Here is a 16,853-nt window from a genome sequence, read left to right as displayed (position 1 = left end):
ACTTCATAAAACCAATATATATATATATATATATATAAAAAAAAAAAACATTTAGTGAATTGTTGGCCTTCTGGAAAGTATGTTAATTTACTGTATATGTACTCAATACTTGGTAGGGGCTCCTTTTGCTTTAATTACTGCCTCAATTTGGCATGGCATGGAGGTAGGGCTGTGCAAAAAATCAAATTCAATTTTCACGCACATCTAATCAGTAAAGACGCTCCTGTAATTAGAAGTATATCCCCAGCACGTGCGTTCAGATCAGGGTTGCCAGATTTTCACAACAAATCCTGCCCAGCTGCTTCTCAAAACTAGTCCAAAACTAGCCGGTTGGCATTTACTACACCAAGCTGTAATCCAGTGACAATCTACACAAAATCGATGTAAAAATCACAGGCAATTCTTTGTCGATTTTGAAAACGATTTTGTGTTAGTTGTCGGTAGACCAGTGTTGCCAAGTCTGCGATTGTTTTTCATGTCCGCGGTTTGAAGCAACCCCAATACCAACAATGTGATATTTAGCCCCTAAAATGCTAATTTTACCAAGGCAACCCTGCTAAAAAACGTATATTTTAACCAACACCAGCAGATGACATTGCACCCCAAATCATTACAGACTGTGGCAACTTAACACTGGACTTCAAGCAACTTGGGCTATGAGCTTCTACACCCTTCCTCCAGACTCTAGGACCATGGTTTACAAAATTAAATAAAAAACTTGCTATCATCTGAAAAAAAAGGCTTTGGATCAATGTCAACAATCCAGTTCTTCTTCTCCTTAGTTCCATTTAACTCTCTGTTAACATGCTTGGATACAGCACTCTGTGAAAAGCCAGCTTATTGGCAATTAATTTTTGTGACTTACAATCCTTGTGAAGGGTGTCAATGATTGTTAGAGACCATTTTGAAGTCTCAGGAAACCTTTGCAGGTGTTTTGAGTTGATTAGCTGATTGGCATGTCATCATATTCTAATTTGTTGAGATCGTTAATTGGTGGGTTTTTGTTAAATGTGAGCTAAATCATCACAATTAAAAGAACCAAAGACTTAAACTACTTCAGTCCGTGTGCATTGGATTTATTTAATACATAAGTTTCACAATTTGAGTTGAATTACTGAAATAAATGAACTTTTCCTCGACATTCTAATTTATTGAGATGCATTTGTACTTACTTATTACAGAAGAACCCATGAGTTTTGTACTCAAGTGTGATGCAAACACATTTCAGCTTCCACAAAAAAATATAAGGTTTGCTCTTGTGTTTAAAGCAAGTATGGTTGGGCTTCTTTTGGCCATATCTGATGTGCTCTGCAGTAAGTATGTGCACTGATCAATGTTAAAATGGTCAGTTTATATGGATTACTTTTACAATGTCTTCATAATCATTTTCAAGTGTCAATTTATTATTATTTTTTTTGTCCTGGACCTTCAATGGAGTTCCAAAAACCTCTCAGGTTTAATTGCAAATGACTTCATTTGTTTTTCGAAGATGAACGGTTTAGTAAATTCACCAACTGAATAGCAAATGTAAACTTCTTTACTAAGAAACACTTAACTACAAGAATTATGTTTCTCAGGTGCACATTTCTAGAAAAAATATGTGAAAGACACATACAGCTGCAGTCATATATATGCTATGATCTGTCTGATTGTGTGTGCGTAAATAAGGTTTCTATTTCTGTTATGGCCTGAAATGGGGCAGTAGCTAATGCTCTGTGACGAAAAGTAAGTGAGAAGGACGAATAGAGAAGAAGAGAGAGAGAGAGGGAGAATAACAGTCCTAATGCCATTAAGTGCTTTTATAGTCCTAAGAGGCTCACACACATGCACAGAGGAAGAAAGACAATATAACATACTCATCCTTTACCTTCCCCTTGTCAAAGTACAAACACACACACATCCACACTTTGAATGCTCTATGACCTCACATGGTAAGAGCCTTAGTCAAATCCTGCACAGGCTTTAGGGCTTATCCAATCCCAATCTCATCAGCACCTTCCGAGTCCATTGTCCGTGTGTGTGTGTGTGTGTGTGTGTGTGACAAAATATGTGATTGATTTGTGCATCATCATCTTTGAGTGTGATCAGAATCCATTTTAAATGGCTCTACTTGCTTTTTTTGACTCACTCAATGCTCTATCAATAGTGATTTGCATAAATATCAAAATCGTGATGAATATTCAACGGCTTCTAATGACTTTCGAATATGCATAATCTCGTAAGATTTACTGCACACTGAGAGCTTGACGTGATAGAGAGTCTTAAAAAGCAGTTTTCTCATTTTCTCAGATGGATGTAGCATGATGATAGGGTATTAGGACACAGCATGTGACTGTGAATTAGCACAACAGCTGAGTTCTTACATATGCCTGATTAACATCCACTCAACACTGATAACTGGCAAGATCCTATGGCTCAAAGGAACAGAGATTCAGATCTTCCATTTCCAATGACCTCAATAAAATGAATAGACTTTTTATCAGTACGGCAAATCTTCTGCTGCTTCTGTTACAAATAGAATTGCAAGTTCCTTTTCCTATCTAATCCTTGGAAGAGTTGCTAATGTTGGCATATTATGTTCTTACTGCCTAGAAGCACAAATCCTGTACATGAAGTATATGGTACCACAATCCTTTGCATGACTATGATTTAGTTATCGTACTGGTGTGGTCACCATTGCTTTGTGAAATTTTGCAAATGGAAATGGTTTTTGTGCATTCATCTTTAAATGCTAATGTGCTGCTGTTCCCTGCCCCCTTTTCCAGAATACAGCTCATGCCTCAGATACTCTGCCAAAACAAAACATCTGCTTAGTTTTGATCATTATGTCTATTGCACTGATCATCTAACTTATTTGTATGCATTTTAAAGCAATATCAATTTAAACTTCTGATATAAAGTTTTCTGAGCGAAAAATAGGTCCCCTTTAAATAAATTAACTGGTAAAGCAGTGCTGCATAAGAGGCTATCACTAGTTTTCAGAGGAAGCAATTTGACATTTTTCAAAACAAAAAAGGTATTAAAACAATCTGCTAGTGCAATAAGACATGCACGATATGACAACATAATCAATTAAAACAAGTGTTAATCTTTTGTTTTCCTTCTCAAGTATTGTAAATGTATCTTTTATTAAGGATTTTTATGTATGTTTACTAGTGTTGGGGCAAGTTAATTTTAAAATTAATGCACGATTACAATATTGCGTTACTCTCTAAAAAGGTAACTAATTACATTACTTAGTTACTTTTTTATAGAAAGTAATGTTACTTTTGAGTTAAATCTTGGAAGGGTTTGTTTGTTTGTATGTAATATAAAAAGTTCTTCTTTTACAAGTGTAAAAGCCTTTTCACAATAAAAGTGAAATTAATATGCCTCCAGCTGAAGGAAATGTAAATTCATGTTTGTACACTAGAGGGCACAGCTCAAACAAATTAAAAAAAATTTTTTAGGTACTTGACACGTGCACTTTTCATTCTTTTTTTAAGACCTACACTGGCGTGCAAAGGCAAAAAAAAAAAAAAAAAAAGACGTAACTTCGATTTTTGTTGAAATTTTTTTATTTATATTTTTGGGACATTCAAGACACCCTTTATCATGTGTAGAAGTATCTTGAGTCAATTTAATTTTGTTTTTCCAAGAAAATAATGGGTCGTCTCAACCATAACTTCAAAAAAGCCTCGGAGAAACCAAGGCAGAACACCGTATAACACCAGTTACCGCTCTTTCACTTCATTTGGAATGCTTCAAATTTAGTTACAGCATTCTGACTTTGTTTAGCCGCACATCAATATGAAGTTATGGTGCAGGCTTTCAGTTATATGGTGTTCGGCCTTTGTTTTACTTACTTTGTTTACTTAAAGTATGCCGCATTTTACTTACGGTTAGACAAACAAATTAGATCACGATCTACCAAACAGCTTCATATAACAAAGCACTGTAAAAACTCAATACCTTGGCAGCAATATGTAATCGTGAATAACCTTTAAAGATTTTTAATCCACAAGCATTCTAAGAATTATTCCCACGTGTTGGCATTCACATCAATCACATATCTAGCATTCTTTTACATTACTGAGCATTGCAAATAAATTCTATAAATTCTAAATAAATCCTCATGCTTTAGTCTTCAACATTTAGTCTGCTTATTACGGTCCAAAAAAAAAAAAAACATTAATAGTCACATTACTTTTATGCAACAGCCTATATGCGATAGCCCAGGTGTTACTATAACAATTTTATAAATGGTGATCAGCAACCAAATATTGATAATGTGGAAGTTGATGCCTTTTGCCTTAGTGTGACCTCTCACGTTTTGCAGACAATTTACAGTACATTAACGTCAAAATGGGGGGGGGATCAAGTTTGAGCTCACATTTTTTACTGGTGTTTTTTACTGTGTACTCGTGAACTTTGGATTTCTTTCTTTAGAAAGTTGTATCTGGGTGTTTTACACTTCCAAATAAAATTGTGTCTACATATAACATTCCCCAAGCAAGTTATAGCCATTTATTACAATATTGTTACAAGCGCTTTTCAGTGAAAAACAGGTTTATTTAGTTATATAGATGTGTTCAAAAAACATTTAGGGAGTAAAGAAAATTGACTTTTTTTTCAGATAAATATATTTCCAATCTGAGTATGAACTTCAACAAACACAAACCGTGCAGCTATTTAGTGAAAACAATTGCACAAATTATATTCTGCAAAAAAAATACAAACAGTGATTCACAAACTACACACAAAATGAGTGAGAAATATACAGACTTCAACAGAAAAAAAAAAGTGCAAATTATCTTCATAAACTAAATAAGAATTATTTACATAATATACATAATATAAATGATTGATCCGCTGGCTGTACTCTGTGTCAAAATCGATTTTACCGGGCCATCGCCTAGCGACACAAAGACACAAATTCCAGTGCCTTATCTGGTATGTACCTGGTATGTAAACTAAAGTGGCTTCTGCATCATAAAAGCTGTTGTGTTGAGCCCTTAAAAATGTTCCTTTCACAGCTTAAGTATGAAAACTATCAACAATTTACAACATAACACAAAACATTTTGAAATAAATAAATGAAAGCAATCTGAATTATTCATATCAATTTCGAGAAACTCAGCACCAAAAAAATTATATTATTGACAACCATAAATTATATGCAATAAAAAGAAAACATAAAAAATATAAATGTTGTTTTAAAACTGAAATCTATGTTATCATGCTAACGAGCTGCCTGAAAAGCCGGCGACTCCACAGTAGAGACAGGCTGCATGTTTTCAACAATGTTTCACCTGTAGGAGAATAACATACAATCCGTGGCAACAGTATTGCAATCCGTCCCCTCAGTTTATAAACCGTGCTCACGAATTCTTAAACTGTTCCATCGGTTAAAGAAACTTTCAATCATTGCGCTCAGAGAATTGAATCCGTACACACAAATTAATTATCCGTGCGCACGCTTTCGCAATCCCATTCCTCGGATTTGTAAACTCAAAATAGGCCTGATTGATTATGGGACAGTTTGAACCAATCTGGGCATGGGGTGGGACTCTGGCTGCATAATCATTGTTGTTGAAAAGAAGTTGTGCACATAAGGGCGTTTTAGGGAACAAAACCTCAAAAAAAAAATGACAGCCCTACCTTGATCGAATGGTTTTCCTGGGCTCCATGTTCCTGGTTCCTAAAACAGAAAACAAAAGTTGATTAACAGAAAGGTTGATCAGCAGCCTATGATCCAGTACATAAAGTAATCAGGTTTGTGGTTTAAACTATGTATTTTTACATTTCTTTTTTCATAGTTATGCTTACAAGCAATTACACTCAATGTACAGTAGACTGCATTATAATATTATCATGCAACTACAGCAGTATTAAGGACACATAATGTAAACTTGGAAAAATTTCCTGTCAAACAAACAGGCAGATTAGAAAGACTCTGTTTCAATGGAAAAACAAATGCACAATCATACAAACCTCCACCTCCTGATTGTAGAGGAAGCATTGTGGGGAAAACAAATAAACATTAGACAGAACATTAAACACACATCACTTTAACAATACAACACTAAATAGACCACAACAAAATATGCCAGAAACAAAGAAATAATAATGAATATATATATATATATATATATATATATAGATAGATAGATATATAGATAGATAGATAGATAGATAGATAGATAGATAGATAGATAGATAGATAGATAGATAGATAGATAGATAGATAGATAGATAGATAGATAGGCATTGTGCCTGTTTATACTGGGCTATTTGTTACCTGTCAGATTCAATAATTGGTCTACTCTTGTCTTCATGCTTAATTAACTAAAACAGTTAATATGTCAGTTTCCATCAAAGGCCCATCGAAGATTTATAGCACCATATGGTGACACAAACACAGATGCAGATATGGTATGGCAACAGTCGGGTCCTCTTGCAGAATCACGTTTGATGACTGCCATTTCTTTCTCTCCTTCATCTAAATGTGTGTTTGCGTGTATGGCATGCATGCAAATGCATTTAGGGATAAACAACAGCACATGAAATCCATTACAGCGTCTCCATTGGTCATTCATAATATCCCTTCCATTCTTTCCCGCTCACAAAGAACTTTATCTTTCTCAGCCTCACTGCGTGTAAACACTGTCATTGTTCTTTTTTTTTCCTGTTTGTGCCTCCATTTCAGCAGCCAAACACAGCTGCCACCCGATCTACACCTAGATGGCTCTTGATTTTGTGCATTTGTTTTTCTGCCTCACTTTATGCCTTTATGTACAGATTATTGTATTCATCTAAGACCTACACAGCGGGAGCAGGATAGAAATAGAATAGTTTCCATTATGTTGCAAGCATTCATTTTTATGAAAGCCATGTGATAAAAGCCATGGCTTTCGGAGTGAATGGACGGGTCAACTGCTGTCTTGTATGTTGCTGATGTTTTAAAGGGATACTCCACCCCAAAATGAAAATGTTGTGATTAACCACTTAGCCCCATGTCATTTCAAACACAATCTTCGGTGCACAATTTAAGATATTTTGGATGAAAACCGGGAGGCTTGTGATTGTCCCATTGACTGGCAAGTAAATTATACTGTCAAGGCCCAGAAAAGTATGAAAGACATCGTCAAAATAGTCCATCTGCCATCAGTTGTTCAATCTGAATTTTATGAAGCGACGAGAATACTTTTTGTACACAAAGAAAACTAAAATAATGACTTTATTCAACAATTTGTCTCATCGTGTCTCTCCATATCACTGTAGCGTCATTCTGGGCCTTGATAGTGTAATTTACTTTGAAGTCAATGGGAATTCAAAATATCTTAAATTGTGTTCCGAAAATGAATGAAGCTTTTACGGGTTTGTAATTTTCATTTTCATTTGTGATGTAACCCTTTAAACCTACATTCTGCAGAAGGTAAGGTATTTAAACTCTTTATTTTGAGACTCACAATAATAAGAAAAAAAATGAACAAAACTAAAACATCAAATTAAAATTTTTTATTGTAATTTATTTATATTTTTTTTGATTGATTGTGTTTAAATAAAGCAATATTACTTAACGCTTAGTAGGAAACCATATACTGACTTTCAACTTAACATTTATTGAATGTAATAGGCTAGTTTCATTTAAAAGCATTTGGACTGTTTACATGTCTTGCATGTTTAGCTTTTTTCCTGGCTAAGGTAAGGGTTTCATTCTCTTCTGATTAATGTGTGTGTGCACGTGTATGCTGCATGCTCCATTATGACATCAAACCTCTCTACAGCTCTTATATTGAGAGCGGCTGCTGCTTCACATCTCACACAATCAAGAACAGGAACAGCCTCCAAAGTAGTAAACATCTGCTGTGAAATCACTGGAGTGGGTTTATGAAGTCTAGACGGCAGACCAAGAGAAGAGGCCCAAAACATTATGAGTGCCATTAAAGTTGATAGCTCTTAGCTGTTACTAGAGGTTCCATTGTAACACCAGACTCTTTCATAGCAAGATTCAGATTACAGATATCATTATAGATTTATAGCACGTTTATTTTTTGCATTTTATTATATTATATACTATGTTGTATTTTATATTCCATAATAATTTTGTTGCATATTTTTTATTTATAGTTGTTATCCCATTTACATTTTTGTATACAGTACTTTTTAATTGCACTTCAGTGTGCATAACAACATCTAGGAAGCAATAGACTACTAAGAGTATTATGTAACCGTGATAAAATAAGGGTAAGTGTTTTCTGTTACGGTTATATTTAAAAAGTGCCAGTTACCAGTAACTCTCCGCCTTTCATAATAATAAGCATTATAAAAAAAAAAGAGTTGCACTTGTAGTGGACTTAAAAAAAAAAAAAAATCTGTACTTGCAGATATAATATTAATGAAATAAAAGGCCACTTCAGTGTAGTTAAAGAGAGGACTGTTTCCCACACTTAAGTACACTTTTAAGTAGTAAGAATAATTATTTGTAATAATGTAGATTAAAATTTAATTTTTATTTATATTTATTTTTAAACCATGTTTCAAAAATCTTTTATCGTGATTTAAATAAGTATAAAAAGTAAAAGTCTGTGTCAAGTACTTTACTATCATTTTAACTGTAATGTGTAATTCAATAACACATTTGAAGGTAATACATATATTACACTGCAACTTAGCTACAAAAATCTAATCATGTGCAATCTTTATATGTAATCATTTAGTTGTCATAAACCATAAACACTTGTCAGAACATTTCACAGGATATTTTAACTATATTTCAAAACAAATAAAGTAATTATGTGAATGTATTCTAATACATTTTCATTTAATTGCAGTTAACATGCAATTAGTTTTCAAAATCAGGACTATTCAATTTACACTTAAGTAGTGTATTTTTTTTTAAGTATTATTTTGTTAAAATGTGATCTCTAAAAGTAAGCAGATGTCTTCACCTGTAGCTCAGCGTCTTTTTATCTGATCCTTACTTCCTTTGAAAAAAAAAATTGCTTCTCAGGGATTTATAAAGTCAGATTATATTGTACTGTACTGCATCGAAATCTATAGTAAATAAAGTGTGCAATATGGATCATTTTGTTTCATTTAAATATACTCTCTATCACTACCGTTCCCATACTTCAGACACACATACACAAACAGATTAGCATAGTCTGAGCACTATAAATCATGATTATTTCCACTGTAATCACTATAAGGGCATTGATCAGTATACAGAGGGATTTTCTTGGGTATTATTAGAATGCTTTTAAAGATATGTTGAATGAATAACCAATAAAGAAACAGAGCAACATTAATCTGTTAATACTAAAAAAAAATACAACATAAAACCAGACAGTGGATATAAATATCCCATTCTTATAATCACCATGCACATTTAGCATATTGAGGAACAGGTCAGTGTGTGTGTGTGTGTGTGTGTGTGTTTGTGTGTGTGAGAGAGACAGAGAGAGAGAGAGAGAGAGGGCGGCCAGCATGACAGCAAGGTGGCTGTTCTCTCATGCAGAAAGTGCCGGAAGCATCTCAACCTTCTGACATCATTCATTCTTTATGAGTCTCTCCCTCACTCACTCTCTCTCTCTCTCTGTCCAGTCTTTAACCACATATGCATTCACAGGGGCACCACAAACCGGAACATGCAATCTTACAGAATACAGATAGAATTAGAACCAAATTAGTCCATGCCAATCTAACACCAGATGCTATGTAATACAAGCGACAAAAGCTGACGATTCAGGGGCTTTCAAGCTTTTACAGCGATTTACAGTGACAAAATCATTCATTTTTAAAGACAGCTGACAATTTCCTGCAAAATGAGTGACAGCCACTCTTGGCAATGCTTTATGCAAATGAGAACTGATTAGATGAGGTTACTCCCATTTGGACTGATGATCAGTGCAAAGTAGACTAATTTGAAACTGAAGCTTTAAAGTTTAGTCATCTCCTATTTAAACTGCTGTTTATGCTATAGTCAAGCTGCTCTTTTCAAAAAGTAATTAGCTAAACTATAAGCTAACAAAAAATGCTACTGCACTGAAGCTACTAGAACAGTTGTTTTCAAGCTGGGGTCAGAATTTGGCATTTATATTAATAAATATACTGTACATTTTTTAAAGCCGGAATAAGGGTTAAAATGGTCTTGAAAAACATTTCTTGGAGATTTTAAAATTGTGAAAAATGTTACTTTTCTGCAACAAGTATAGATGTTCCAACTTATTTCAAACTCTAAAATATTTTATCCTTCAAGAAATAACTGAGAAATTGCTGTTTACATAACCACAAACTGGAAAAAAATGGTAAATTAATTGATTTTAACGTTAAAATCAGCATTAAACCAGAAGAATCTTCAGATTTTGAAGCTTCTTGTTTTATTCGGTTATTAAATATTATGTCACTTCTAGTATCCAGAATTATCAGGGTGCCTTGAATTCATGAAAGTTGAGAACCACTGCACTACACCTTAAATATATTTAAAAAGGTAAAATAAAATAAATGCTATAAAAATGGTATGTATTGATCCAGTCTGGTTTTCTTTTTTTTGATTGGGGAAGGTAGTCTGTATTTATTCTTTAGAATCTACAATCATACTACTAAAATAGTAACTAGTATATTAGCATATCTGCAATCAACATCACAGAAATTCAGCTGCAAAGATGTCACTAATCATCACCACTTGAATCTGATTTTTTTTTTTTTCACCATAAGATTGCATTGGTCTAAAATTACGCCACACATCTGTAAATTAAGCATCAAATAACTTTTGACTTCCTGTGATTTTGTCATAACACACCACAGCTTTGCTTTGTAAGGCAAAGTTAGGTCCAATTAGCATCATGATTAGTATCAGCTATGTTAGATTTTGGTGAGGGAAAGTTAATGTACATTAACAGCACTCATACACAAGTCTGCCTGTGGTTTTGTGCCCATGTGGACTGTCCTGAGGGCTATTTTCATAAACATGGTAAAATTTCTCCTCTCTCTCTCCATTAGCTCAAGGCCTAGAGCAGACTGCCAACCTCCATTCCATTAAGAGGACAAAGAAAAGAGGGTGAATAAGAGAACAGAGCGATAGACACAGAATCAAAACTAAGGATGAAAGAGAAAAAGGAAGATACAGATTACAGAGAGTGAATTAGTTATCTTCAGTTAATATGTATTCTGCAACACAATCTCTCAATATGCTTGTACAGGAGTTTATGAAACAAAATTCAGAGTAAGAAACACTACCAAATGGATGAAAAAAGTCCAAATGTCCCAAAACCAGTCATTTAACCTTAGAATATAATCTGGGAATCACATTTTTATTCTCAGCGGTACTGTATTGTCTCAATAATATTGCTAATGTCTTTGTGGGGAAGATCTAATAGTGATTTCCCGGGGGGACATTTTTATTGCACCACTCAAAATTAATCAAGCAGTCCTACAAATGAATAAACAGGGATGTTTGTTGCTTTAAAGCTGTGGTTCTTGAACATTTTCACTCGAAGGCCCTCCGTTTAAAAAAATAATAAATAATAATAAAATTGAAGCCACCCTGCTCCCATCAACCATGGTTAATTTTGTGATTCAATAAGAACAATCTCATATAACAGTTGAAGGGGGGGAAAATATGATTGCATTTTACATTTTTATTTTAGTGTATGTGTTTTGGGGAGTTTAAATTTAGATTATTACTGGATTATTTTAATATACTTCTAAGATTTTCCTTTTGTGTTTCACACAGAAAAAAATGGCCTATTAAAATATTTAAAATAATAAATATGTAAAAAAATATTTTTTAGATTTTTTTTTTTAATCTTGATGAAATGACAATTTTATTGATAAACTTTGTCAACAGAATTTTGAGATTTTATCAGATATATTAAATGCTACCAATAATCCATTAGTAATCTGACTGATGCCTCAATCGTACTCAAAAACCTGAATAAAGGTTTTATTATATGAATAAACACCTCAAAAGATCTGACTGAGCTCTAGAATTTAGATTTGATTGGATTCATTGGTGTAGACCTGCAATAATCCTAGCAATAGGAAAAAATAAGCATGTAAATATATGAATTTGAATATTTTGTTAATCAGATTAAAAAATACCTAACATACATGCACAGTGCACAGCATATTTAACTACGTTTGACATCCTTCATGTATATCCATTCATATTTTCATATTTATGTCTTACAAATTGGTCAGTGAAAAAGCACTGAATATTTATAAAAAAAATTGGTAAAAATGCTTTTAATTTTTTGTATTTTTTTTACACACACACACACACGTGTGTGTATATATATGTCATCAATGCAAAAGAGAATTAAAATTTTGTGAATTTAAACCTATCTACAAGCCATTTTAATACTGCAAAAGCACTGCAGCTTTTTCTTTTAGTGAGATAAGGTCCTTCCTGTCGCTAGGATGTTTTCATGACATGTCCTTTACACCAAAGTCAAACACTTTCTCATAGGTTGGCTGTGTTTCTCATTCAAGCCTCTCACAAAGTCATAGAAAATTCTCCATACTCTTTTCCTACCTCTTTTGGTGACATCAGCCTGAAGTTGATAGAGTGTTAAAAATCTCACTATAGCACAACTGACAGTGTAGTCAAGAGTGTGAGATGTTTGACACTGCAGGGGGATCACTGATGGCCATTTTCAGCCTGTCAATCTCACAAACCCACACATATACAGACATTTCACCAAACAAAAGTTTGATAGCCTGTGCTTCCCATACATGTGCAGTGTCTCAGAACTTAAATATGATTGGGGCTCTGTGATTTTAGGGCTCAGAGTCTTTCAGTAATTGCTTTGCTATAGTTGATTAAGGGAAAAATCTTGTTGAGCTGCGTTTGCTGAACAGGTAATCTGCATAAATCACTTTCACTTTAATGATGGCCTGAAGTGCCACATAGAAAGTAATCTTTGATGTGCCTTTGGCTTCGAAGCTGGAAAAAAAGAAGCTCGAAAAGGCAATTGAGAGAGAGTTTTCATGTGTGCATTCCCCATAAAATAAAAAGTGAATTATGTTTTATCCAGCACATGTGATTTTTGAGTTGCAGATTAAGAAATGTGAATCACTTTAACTTCTAAAACACAAAATTCCCTCTAAACTTGCCTGTTCCCCGAACAGTTTATTATTGAGCAATGCTGCTGATTTATCAAGGGTTTTTAAGTTCCTAGCATGCATGCATAATGAATTTATTTTATGGACATTGTTACAGAATTATTGTTGTAATGTTTGTTCTTTCTTGTTCTTAAAGGGATAGTTCGCCCAAAAAGAAAGATTATGTCACCATTTACTTGTATTGTGCCAAACCTTTGTATTTCATTTTTGCAGAACACACAAAAATATACATTTCTTTTGACAGAATTTTTTGGGTGAACTAATAATGGAGTAGTTATTTGTTTTATGGCCATATTGATGCAGTCCATCTTTTTTTCTATTGTGTGTTGATTGTCATGAAGCAATTTTGTGAAAATTGTCGAAGCCACTGTAAACTACTGCACATACAGTAATATCTTTGCTTTGCAAAATGAAAGAAAATACAAATCTCAAAAGGTGGCTGATTTTTTTTTCAAGAACATATTGGCTGAATGAGAGAAATACAATTAATATCATCTGAATGAAAGTAGCATTATACAGTTATTACGAATCTTGGGTATTAAAATGTCAATGCATTATGACTTTCTTGATATTTAAATAAAACCACAATATCATTGGTGTTTTGTTTCTTGATTCAGTTTTAAAGTGTTTGTTTTATTGGCGTTCCCCTAAAGTACACTTGAATAATTGACTGAAATTAGAGTGTGTACACAGTAAAAGAGAGGGGGAGAGAGACAGAACAATCAGGTAGTGAAACGGTAATTTGTCATGCCATGTGTTTGAGACCTACGCCACCCATGTGACTGTCTTAACTACATCCCTTACATAAACAACATTACCGCAAATAGGCACACAGAAGGAAATGGAAGTCCTCTGGTCCAGATGATATCATTACACTGAGTGTTCACTGTCAATTAACATCATGTTTAAAAAGAACCTTGTTATGTAACTCGACACATCTTGATTGTTGTTTTGATGTTGACGTGCATTCAGACAAGCTATCAGAGCTTGTCACTTTTGGTTTGCCAGCTACTGTGTGCAGGTTTAAAACGTATATTGTTCTACTCATCTTATTTTGGAGTATTTTGGTCTAATACAATGTTTCTCTGTATTTCTTTGTCTTGTATTTTAATCAACACGAAATCAACACGAAACCAGAAATGAGTTCCGCCTACATCATATACACAATAGTTAGGTCTGATCCTTGAAAATAATTGGCCAATCAGCATTTAAAGTGTTTTTTTGTTTTAAATAAAGCATGCTTTAAAAGAGTGCAGACAGCGGTAAATGGAAGAGTGATTACAGAACGCTTTGAGTGGGAAGCAAAAATCACAAACTATTCCAGATTGGCTCTCGAGATATGCTGCTTTTGCATTCTTTTGGAACTATTTTGATTATAAATCAGAAACATACAAACTAACTTGCCCATTTTGCCCGTAATGTTACTCAATATCTTCTACTTTATTAATGGTTGTATAAATTCAGTACACTCACAATCATGTCATTGTTCTGACTATCAACACATGTGCAGCATATTCATTTTAAAATGAGTTTGAATTTGACAGTCCGACTATTGTAAGAATTTCACAAGTCTCTTTCTGTTTTATAGATTTAATAAAGAAAATCTTTCCCTAGACCCAGGTAGCCTACTAGAAATATTTCAGGGTAAGTGTAGCAAGGTTGAAAATCACTGCACTAAGACATGGACGCACGCGTCAAGCATCACAACATCCCCAGGTGCAAGAAATACTTGTTTGTAAGATGCTCTCATTTCTAGTCTTTGTATATGACAAACCAAATACTCATGCTGACAGACACAAAGCTAATATAGTTCAGCCCCTTGTCTTAGTGTATTAGCTCATGGATGGTTAATATAGCCGTTCCAAAGCCCAATTAGCGGAGCAGAAGTGACGCACTGAGTCTAATTGATCGGTGACTGTCTTCCGTGAAATACTGAACTAATACAAAACGGAACTAAATACAAAAAAAATACTGATTTACCGAAGGCGTACTTTGGGCTTTAAGGCCAAATGAAATCCCATCATGCTTCTTACTAAACATTCAGCGTCTTACCGTAAAAATAAGACACGCTCTCAAACAATACATACAGACCCAAATGACAAAAACCGAGGAAGCTGCCACCCTATCACCATCGATTCGAGCGCGCTATCGATCCCCAAAAACGCGTTCTAAGTAAACAGCTCTCTATATTAAGGGAATGAGCAGCCGTTATGAAGGAGAACAGCACTCACATCTCTGAATTTGTCCCATCTCCCGGTCAACCATTTGTCGTCCAAAAAATTGCCGTTGTCGTTGCGGGCAGAAGCTCCGGCGATCAGCAGCGCGCACACACTGACCAGCACAAGCATCTGCATCGAGACAGAGAGAGAAATCAACACCCTGATAAACACAGCAACAAAAACAACACCCTGATAAACACAGCGACATGAAAGGCCGAATAACCGCTTCAGTAATCCCAAATGCGTCACCTTCAAGAGGAGAATGTGAGCGCTGTCATTGACTGAAGAGCTCCGTGCTAAGACTCAACTGATCTTCACCAACCTCTCTCTCTCTCTCTCTCTCTCTCTCTCTCTCTCTCTCTCTCTCTCTCTCGGCGGACGTGGGCGCGTGGGCTGTCCTTCCATTTAATATCGAGTCTCTAATTATTTTTCTCTATATGGGTTATACCATCCGTACATCCTAATGAAAACTATTACACGTAAATTATCAGATAAATAGTTAAATATTAAACTTAAATTAACATTTTACACTTGTACAGACGTGCCTAAACTAGCCTAAGTTAAGGTCCACAAATCAAACTCTCATGAGGACTGTGGGACGAAATAAATTATATTAAATTAATACAAATATTAATAAATACATGTAAATACAAAAATAAAACGATAATGCTGTGGGAAAATTATTTGTAAAAAATCACATTCACTTATATTCTGTAGCTACATTTCAATGCAGCAATGTGGGTGAAAAAGAAAATTAAATAAAGATTTCAACATTTTTGAAAATCAGTTTACATACAGTATAGGCTACTGTTTAAACATATACTTCGGAAGTCTTTAAAAGTCAAAAGAAAGGCAATACAAATGACTATAAAATGGCTATTTGCCCTAAACACCATTGTTAGCCAGGACTAGCATTTTTTTTATAAATAATAATAGCTAATAATAATATGGTTCAGTTAATTTTATGTGATCTTGTAGATATTTTGGATTATTTGGTCCATTACAGTAGCTCATGAACTGAAAGTGGACGATTTCTCAAAAACAAGACATTTTCAACATTTAAGCTTTCCGGACACTATATGCAGACAGGTTTTCTTTTTTATTTTATTTTATTTTTTACTAATTGAAGGATGAGCACTAAGATTAGTGTCTGCATCAGGGCCTAATCATCAGCATGCCACAGATTCTGTCGATTAGTCGATTACCACAGAAGATGATTTGAACCCAAAACATTCTTTTAATGGCTTGAGGCACTATTGACCTCAAAGTACATAAACTGGCACCCCAACCACAAACAGTAGCAGGGATCGCATGAGACATGAAAAAACTATGAAAGTGACTGCAAGATGCATAAATGTTTCCCTGTTAGAGTCACTAATATTTTTTGCCATTGTTTTCATGCTCTCACACCTAGGGATGCTCATCCTGAGGTATATTAGCTCCAGATCCACCCCTGGCTTTGTTCATCCACACCTGTGCCCCATCTGTATGTAATACCTTAAAATATAAACCTGTAAAGAATTT

At 34.4% G+C, this 16,853-nt stretch overlaps 1 protein-coding gene across 3 annotated transcripts in view; it reads right to left on the bottom strand.

The window, feature by feature from the left end:
- LOC113044227 (testican-3-like) overlaps positions 1 to 15,682 on the bottom strand; it is a 33,598-nt gene extending 17,916 nt beyond the window's left edge. The window contains exons 1-4 of one of the 3 annotated variants that reach the window (XM_026204004.1): positions 15,579 to 15,682; positions 15,342 to 15,458; positions 5,974 to 5,982; positions 5,641 to 5,680 (exon numbers count right to left, since the gene is read on the bottom strand). In XM_026204004.1, coding sequence (XP_026059789.1) covers positions 5,641 to 5,680; positions 5,974 to 5,982; positions 15,342 to 15,458 — 166 coding nt within the window. In that variant the 5' untranslated portion in view covers positions 15,579 to 15,682. Of the gene's footprint in view, positions 1 to 5,640; positions 5,681 to 5,973; positions 5,983 to 15,341; positions 15,465 to 15,578 lie in introns of those variants that run through there. The other 2 variants (XM_026204005.1, XM_026204003.1) reach the window with 2 other exon arrangements.
- Between the last annotated feature and the right edge of the window lie 1,171 nt (positions 15,683 to 16,853).

Source organism: Carassius auratus, chromosome 26 (assembly GCF_003368295.1).
Source record: "Carassius auratus strain Wakin chromosome 26, ASM336829v1, whole genome shotgun sequence".
Taxonomy (NCBI): domain Eukaryota; kingdom Metazoa; phylum Chordata; class Actinopteri; order Cypriniformes; family Cyprinidae; genus Carassius; species Carassius auratus.
The sequence above is the reverse complement of the archived record's forward strand: the minus strand, read 5'-3'. Positions and strand labels throughout refer to the sequence as shown.